At 39.5% G+C, this 8975-nt stretch overlaps 1 protein-coding gene across 1 annotated transcript in view; it reads left to right on the top strand.

The window, feature by feature from the left end:
• The first annotated feature begins 2934 nt into the window (after nucleotides 1-2934).
• tnfrsf1a (tumor necrosis factor receptor superfamily, member 1a) overlaps nucleotides 2935-8975 on the top strand; it is a 22298-nt gene continuing 16257 nt past the window's right edge. Inside the window, exons 1-2 of the mRNA XM_061948125.2 lie at nucleotides 2935-3750; nucleotides 8913-8975. The exon at nucleotides 8913-8975 is cut by the window's right edge and continues 33 nt beyond it. Coding sequence (XP_061804109.1) covers nucleotides 8952-8975 — 24 coding nt within the window. The 5' untranslated portion in view covers nucleotides 2935-3750; nucleotides 8913-8951. The remainder of the gene's footprint in view (nucleotides 3751-8912) is intronic.

The following is an 8975-nucleotide window of genomic DNA, read 5'->3' as shown; positions in this document are numbered from 1 at the left end:
TATACAAAGAGGATAAAAGTAAAGGATATTAAATGAGCTCAAATATACCTACAAATGAGGCATAATGATGCAATATGTACATGCAGCTAGCCTAAATAGCATGTTAGCATTGATTAGCTTGCATTCACGCACAGCATGACACTTTTGGTGGACAAAATGAGACAAAGAAGGAGTGGAAGATTTTACATGTAAACCAACTGTTGCGTCACAGTCCACACTATGGTGAGTTCAAGAACCGCCGAAATGAGTAGGACAAAACGATGTTCACCCAACCACCTCAACCCCGCCCACCTCAAACTTCTCATGCTCTCTCAGGGAGAGCATGTCCCAATTTCCAAGCTGCTGTTTTGAGGCATGTTAAAAAAAATAATGCACTTTGTGACTTCAATAATAAATATGGTAGTTTATTTCATTTTTCCATAACTTGAGTTGATTTATTTTGGAAAACCTTGTTACATTGTTTAATGCATCCAGCGGGGCATCACAACAAAATTAGGCATAATAATGTGTTAATTCCACGTAACGTAATATCGGTATCGGTTGATATCGGAATCGGTAATTAAGAGTTGGACAATATCGGAATATCGGATATCGGCAAAAAAGCCATTATCGGACATCTCTAATAACGACAAATAATGTGTATACATACTATTAACCGCAACAGGTAATTGTAAAAAAACAAAAAAACAACAACATTATGAAGCTGTCTCTCTGAGGTCTTTATCAACTATTCGTCCCTTCAAAATGTCTCTTTTTGTTTAAAACTGAATGCCACTGTATATAGTATGCCCTTGGTTGGAATTTAATTTAATTTAATTTAATAATATTATATTTATTTTACTGCATTATACTGCATTATATGCTACGTTCTTGTAAATAATGTAAATTCTGAGAGTGTTGTGTGAGCTGAGAGGTATCTGAGCAAAATTGTCTTTAATGATTGTCTGTAATTGTTTGTTGTGTAACTTGTCCTGCGTTGTACTGTATTGTGTTCATTTGAAATGTCTTCGGTCCCCCTTGAAAACGAGATGCTGCATCTCAAGGGGTTTTCCATTAATACATTCAAATTCAAATTGTCTATATGGTCTATTCAGGTGTACTGGAGAGGAGGCTACGCCGGATAGTCGAACCTCGGATTCAGGAGGAACAGTGTGGTTTTCGTCCTGGTCGTGGAACTGTGGACCAGCTCTATACTCTCGGCAGGGTCCTTGAGGGTGCATGGGAGTTTGCCCAACCAGTCTACATGTGCTTTGTGGACTTGGAGAAGGCATTTGACCGTGTCCCTCGGGAGGTCCTGTGGGGAGTGCTCAGAGAGTATGGGGTATCGGACTGTCTGATTGTGGCTGTCCGCTCCCTGTACGATCAGTGTCAGAGCTTGGTCCACATTGCCGGTAGTAAGTCGGACACGTTTCCAGTGAGGGTTGGACTCCGCCAAGGCTGCCCTTTGTCACCGATTCTGTTCATAACTTTTATGGACAGAATTTCTAGGCGCAGTCAAGGCGTTGAGGGGATCCGGTTTGGTGGCTGCAGGATTAGGTCTCTGCTTTTTGCAGATGATGTGGTCCTGATGGCTTCATCCGGCCAGGATCTTCAGCTCTCGCTGGATCGGTTCGCAGCCGAGTGTGAAGCGACTGGGATGAGAATCAGCACCTCCAAGTCCGAGACCATGGTTCTCGCCCGGAAAAGGGTGGAGTGCCATCTCCGGGTTGGGGAGGAGACCCTGCCCCAAGTGGAGGAGTTCAAGTACCTAGGAGTCTTGTTCACGAGTGAGGGAAAAGTGGATCGTGAGATCGACAGGCGGATCGGTGCGGCATCTTCAGTAATGCGGACGCTGTATCGATCCGTTGTGGCGAAGAAGGAGCTGAGCCGGAAGGCAAGGCTCTCAATTTACCGGTCGATCTACGTTCCCATCCTTACCTATGGTCATGAGCTTTGGGTTATGACCGAAAGGACAAGATCACGGGTACAGGCGGCCGAAATGAGTTTCCTCCGCCGGGTGGCGGGGCTCTCCCTTAGAGATAGGGTGAGAAGCTCTGCCATCCGGGGGGAGCTCAAAGTAAAGCCGCTGCTCCTCCACATCGAGAGGAGCCAGATGAGGTGGTTCGGGCATCTGGTCAGGATGCCACCCGAACGGCTCCCTCGGGAGGTGTTTAGGGCACGTCCAACCGGTAGGAGGCCACGGGGAAGACCCAGGACACGTTGGGAAGACTATGTCTCCCGGCTGGCCTGGGAACGCCTCGGGATCCCCCGGGAAGAGCTGGACGAAGTGGCTGGGGAGAGGAAAGTCTGGGCTTCCCTGCTTAGGCTGCTGCCCCCGCGACCCGACCTCGGATAAGCGGAAGAAGATGGATGGATGGATGGAAATTCAAATTGTACAATTTCATTAATGTGCTTGTTCTATTTTTAAACAAAGAAAACAATCTGAAGTTGTCTTTATTTTTAAGTTATCGTGCCGTTATTTTACCAGTCCGGCCCACTTGGGAGTAGATTTTTCCCCATGTGGCCCCTGATCTAAAATGAGTTTGACATCCCTGTCCGCAGGGCCGGCCCGTGGCATAGGCCGTATAGGCAAATGCTAAGGGCGCCGTCCATCAGGGGGCGCCACGCCAGTGCCACAAATGTTGGAGAAAAAAAAATAATAATAAAAAAAGTTGGTATTATTATTTCTAAATACAAAAAATAATCCCACGTTAATTAAAATGCAAAGTAAAGCCTATTTAATAGAAATATTATTTGTTACAACATTACGCCCCCAACCCCCGCACGGTGCGCCCCCCTCCCTTCCCGTATCATGACTCTTTTTGAACGTCACCACATCAAAAAATCAACACAAGATGTCAAAACGGCCAAAACTGTCAGGTGCCCAAGGAAGAAAAAAGAGAAAAGAAGAGGAGGAGAAAAGAGAAAAGACAGAGTTAGCAGGTAGGTAACGTTAGCCTACATGAAATGATTTGTCTGTTACAGAATGTGATAGTAACCTGGCTTTTTAGCATTAAGCTAATGTTACATGATTCGGCAATTGCTAATCAATAAATAGCTAGTTCTGTTTTAACGTCGGTTAATATTGTGGAGGGGGCTAAATTGTTATGGAAAATAATAATGTAACGTTAGGTAATTACAGTACTCACCTTACATTCCTCAGGGACATTTGTATTAGATCTTTTAAGCAGGTGTTTTTTGTTTACATTGTTATTGCCTTCTGGTTAGCTAATGTTTGCCCTGCAGGTAATAGTCACTTGTCCACCCCTTTATATATTAGGTATAGTTGTAAGTAAAAAAAAAAAAAGGTCAAAGACAAAGCTATTCGGTTTCTTGTGAGTATATACACTTCACTGCCGATGTGGGGGGGCGCCACCTAAAATCTTGCCTAGGGCGCCAGATTGGTTAGGGCCGGGCCTGCCTGTCCGAGAGAACCACAAGTTAATTGTGATTAATTTGTCATTTATTATATGTATATCATCTGTGTTGCTATATTATTTTTTTGTGTGTACTTTGCTCGTTTTGTGCCACATTTGTTTTAAATGCCGTACTTTCTTAAATAAAAAAAATAAAAAAGTTCCTCGAAAATTTCGTGACGTCACTACTTCCCGTATGTCAGCCGCCTCCATGAGCGGCACAACACCGGTGTCGGCGGGAGTGAAGTTTCGTTGTGTCGTGCTTGTTCAAGCATAACTTCTTTGTTTTTTTGTTTAGTAAACAAACTAAGACGAATCTTGGCGATAAGATGTTCGGCGACCGGGCTTGTCCAAGGTAAGTGAGGCTAAAAAAGTAAGAAAAAAGTGGACGTACCATGACTTTAGCAGGGCAGTGTGGAAGTGGGAGTTTGTTAATGTGCACTCAAGTGAAACTCGGCGTCAGAAAAGTCAAATAAACAGTCAAACATTGAGCTGACGTTTGGCTTTAAATATATCCGCCAGTACATTTTTTCGCCATCGAGTTGACTTGTGAGGGCTTTTAAAAAACCTTCGGTTTTAAAAATCAGTGCGTATATAATATACTATTTTTAATGCGATGTTTTACGTGTCCATAATTGAAAAATATTTTAAAAAGTACCTTAACTTACCATATATCCACAGTGTCCTTTACAAATATATGAATATTGATATTATATTAATTACTGCATTTTCCTGACTGTGACGTTGTCCAATATTTTTTAATGTACTGCCATGCAAAGCTGTTTAAATGAAAAACACATTAAAGGTAGCCTATTTTATTAAAAAAAATGTCCACACATCCATCCATCCATTTTTCTACCGCTTATTCCATGTATGAATCAAATCATATTGTCATAGTTTATCCAAGCATGAGTGTGACATTAATTTAAACCAGCAGAGCCAGTTCCCCTTTCTGTCATGCTCCTAGACTTAAGATAACAAGTCCACATTCATTATGTGATCTGTCTTCATAACATGCAGGCAACCACCAAAAAGAAAAATGCACTGCGTTATAGGGTCCACAGAAGCTGAGGATCTTATTACCTTTTTTTTTTTACATCCAAAATGGGGGGAGAAATGACACAACCAACACTTTTTTTCTGGCGGTTAGCAATTATTGTGACAGGTATTATTTTATCAATCAATCAATCAATGTTTATTTATATAGCCCTAAATCACAAGTGTCTCAAAGGGCTGCACAAGCCACAACGACATCCTCGGTACAGAGCCCACATAAGGGCAAGGAAAAATTCACCCCAGTGGGACGTCGATGTGAATGACTATGAGAAACCTTGGAGAGGACCGCATATGTGGGTAACCCCCCCCCTTCTAGGGGAAACCGAAAGCAATGGATGTCGAGTGGGTCTGACATAATATTGTGAGAGTCCAGTCCATAGTGGATCCAACATAATAGTAAGAGTCCAGTCCATAGTGGGGCCAGCAGGACACCATCCCGAGCGGAGACGGGTCAGCAGCGCAGAGATGTTCCCAGCCGATGCACAGGCGAGCGGTCCACCCCGAGTCCCGACTCTGGACAGCCAGCACTTCATCCATGGCCACCGGACCTGTGCCCCCCCCCCCCCCCCCCTCCACAAGGAATAGGGGAGCAGAGGAGAAAAGAAAACAAACGGCAGATCAACTGGTCTAACAGGGGGGCTATTTAAAGGCTAGAGTATACAAATGAGTTTTAAGATGGGACTTAAATTTTACATTTTAATCTGTACTTAAAAAACGAGGCCGGTGCTTAAATGGTGTCCAAAATGATACGTAAAAAGTGAAAAACATGCACATATTTATACAACAAAAACCAATAACAATACCATTTTATTTTAATGGATTTTGTAACTTTCAAGTTGAGTGGATTGGTAATTCAAATACTTCAATTGTATAATACAGGGGTGCTCATTACGTCGATCGCGAGCTACCGGTCGATCGCGGAGGGTGTGTCAGTCGATCACCAGCCAGGCATTAAAAAAATAGTCCTAAAAATGAGCGATCATAAATCTTCACTATGACGTCACTTTCGTCACTTGATTGACATTCACGGCACCCGAGGGTCTTCTGAGATGACGCTGGCTGCTGCCAGCTCATTACAAATTACCGACAGGAAGGCGAGAAACACTTTATTTCAACAGACTCTGGCGCCGTACCTGTCGTCAAAACTCCAAAGACCGACTGCACAGTTGCACAGTTGCGCTAACAAAATAAGAGTCTCAGAAAGCTGGCGTGCACAAGCTAGCAAGCTACGGAGTTTGCCGACAATGTATTTCTTGTAAAGTGTATACAAAGGAGTACGGAAGCTGGACAAATAAGATGCCAAAAACCAACCACTTTCATGTGGTATTGGACAGAAAAGAGGACTTTTTTTCTCTTCCATTCGAAAATGCGGACGTTATCAGCACCACTGTCTGATTCCAATCAATGCAAGTCATCAGAATCAGGTAATACACCAACTTATATTCTTGTCTTCATGAAAGAAAGGAATCTATATGTGTTAAACATGCTTGTATTATCTTTAAACACCTTTAACTTATTAACAATATTAACTATATGTGTTAAACATGCTTGTATTATCTTTAAACACCTTTAACTTGTTAACAATATTAACTATATGTGTTACACATGCTTGTATTATCATTAAACACCTTTAACTTGTTAACAATATTAACTATATGTGTTAAACATGCTTGTATTATCTTTAAACACCTTTAACTTATTAACAATATTAACTATATGTGTTAAACATGCTTGTATTATCTTTAAACACCTTTAAGTTGTTAACAATATTAACTATATGTGTTAAACATGCTTGTATTATCTTTAACCACCTTTAAGTTGTTAACAATATTAACTATATGTGTTAAACATGCTTGTATTATCTTTAAACACCTTTAACTTATTAACAATATTAACTGTGTTAAACATGCTTGTATTATCTTTAAACACCTTTAAGTTGTTAACAATATTAACTATATGTGTTAAACATGCTTGTATTATCTTTAAACACCTTTAACTTCTTACCAATATTAACTATATGTGTTAAACATGCTTGTATTATCTTTAAACACCTTTAGCTTGTTAACAATATTAACTATATGTATTAAACATTCTTGTATTATCATTAAACACCTTTAATTTATTAACAATATTAACTATGTGTTAAACATGCTTGTATTATCATTAAACACCTTTAACTTGTTAACAATATTAACTATGGAAAGAGGCCCTGCGATGAGGTGGCATTATCTTTAACCACCTTTAAGTTGTTAACAATATTAACTATATGTGTTAAACATGCTTGTATTATCTTTAAACACCTTTAACTTATTAACAATATTAACTGTGTTAAACATGCTTGTATTATCTTTAAACACCTTTAAGTTGTTAACAATATTAACTATATGTGTTAAACATGCTTGTATTATCTTTAACCACCTTTAAGTTGTTAACAATATTAACTATATGTGTTAAACATGCTTGTATTATCTTTAAACACCTTTAACTTCTTACCAATATTAACTATATGTGTTAAACATGCTTGTATTATCTTTAAACACCTTTAGCTTGTTAACAATATTAACTATATGTATTAAACATTCTTGTATTATCATTAAACACCTTTAATTTTTTCAACAATATTAACTATATGTGTTAAACATGCTTGCATTATCATTAAACACCTTTAACTTGTTAACAAAAACATATATTTCATAAATAAGTAAATATAAATTATATATATGAATGAGGTAGATCCCCACGACTTGATCAATTGAAAAGTATCTCGCATGCAGAAAAAGTGTGAGCACCCCTGGTATAATACATTCAAAAATAAGAAATAATATCGACAACAAATCGTCGTAATTATTACAGCAATAAATGACTTGAACTGTAATGTTTGATGCTCATAATTCCGTGTGTTCCTGAATGCAGCCTTGCTTGCTGTAACCGTCATTGGTTCGTAATGTTGCTGTTGTTGTTGCGGCTACTGGCTAGGCCTAGCGCTGCGACGCTAACTGGGTTATGAGGGCTGCTGTTGGTGTGTTAAGGTCAGCAATGATAATTGAAAAGGGTCAGCTACTATTTACACTTACACTTAGACAAACTTTATTGATCCACAAGGGAAATTGTTCCACACAGTAGCTCAGTTACAAAGGATGGAAAGGGTAAGGATGGAAAGGATAATGTAGACTAAAAATGTACCACAGTAGCAATATAAAATATAACATATATGTAATATTTACATATTATATATACAGTATATAATATATACTGATATATTATTATATTACATTATATTTTTATGTAATATATACAATAAAAATGGGACCCATTACCTCCCTGCTTGGCACTCAGCATCAAGGATTGATTGATTGATTTGAAACTTTTGTTAGTAGATTGCACAGTACAGTACATAATCCGTACAATTGACCACTAAATGGTAACATCTGAGTAAGTTTTTCAACTTGTTTAAGTCGGGGTCCACATTATTCAATTCATGGTACTATCAGCATAATACAGTCATCACACAAGTTAATAATCAGAGTATATACATTGGAAGGGTTGGAATTGGGGGTTAAATCACCAAAAATGGTTCCCGTGCGCGGCCACTGCTGCTGCTCACTGCTGCTGCTCACTGCTCCCTTCACCTCCCAGGGGGTGGTCAAGGGTGATGGGTCAAATGCAGAGAATAATTTCGCCACACCTAGTGTGTGTGTGACAATCATTGGTACTTTAACTTTAACTTAATATATAACAAATCCCAATTACTAGTACCATGTACAATATTACAATATATGTAACAGCTGCAGCAAAAAAAATGGGCAGCATAAAATAGAGAGTAGATACAGCAGAAAATATACATTATAAACAAAGAGAGGTAGCTAACATAGAAGCGGACATAGATACATTTACAGAAATAAGGCACCGATAATAACTTATTTTTTTCCTGGTCTGGTTACTACCGTTTAAGTCTGCACCGGTGCCATTATGGAATCGAGTTTTTCCCTATCCCTAGTTAAAATTAGCATTGAGTTGACTGTCAGGGGGCCGCTCCGCAATGTTGTGTCAATAATGTGCACAGTGCTTGTGGAAATACAATGATAGTTGTTGTGTTAAAAATTTCTCTGTGAATGTTCTGATCTCCTGATTATATTGCACCGATGTAGTGAGCACAATAACTGCCTGTCGAAGTTATGACCTTCCTACAGCTGATGTCATATTTAGACATAATCAAGAGCGCCTCTGCTGGTTCTAGCAATGTAGTGCACTCCGTTTTGCCTTAATTGATCTAGAATCAATTCCGCACAGACAGCGGATTTTTGGACGTTCAAGTCGAAGCAGTTGAGTCGAATTGGAATGCACTACTTTGCGACACCCAACAGAGGTGCTGTTCATTCAAATAAATTGTCAAAATGGATTATTTATACATCAGCCTGTGTATATTATGCATGTGTAAATCAAAGTTATTTTGCTTATAAGGACCCCCGCCAATGGACTGAACTAAAGTGTAGGATCTTAATGGCGGGCAGCAGGCACAGCAGG

The sequence above is a fragment of the Nerophis lumbriciformis genome, linkage group LG04, assembly GCF_033978685.3.
Source record: "Nerophis lumbriciformis linkage group LG04, RoL_Nlum_v2.1, whole genome shotgun sequence".
Lineage (NCBI taxonomy): Eukaryota > Metazoa > Chordata > Actinopteri > Syngnathiformes > Syngnathidae > Nerophis > Nerophis lumbriciformis.
The sequence above is the reverse complement of the archived record's forward strand: the minus strand, read 5'-3'. Positions and strand labels throughout refer to the sequence as shown.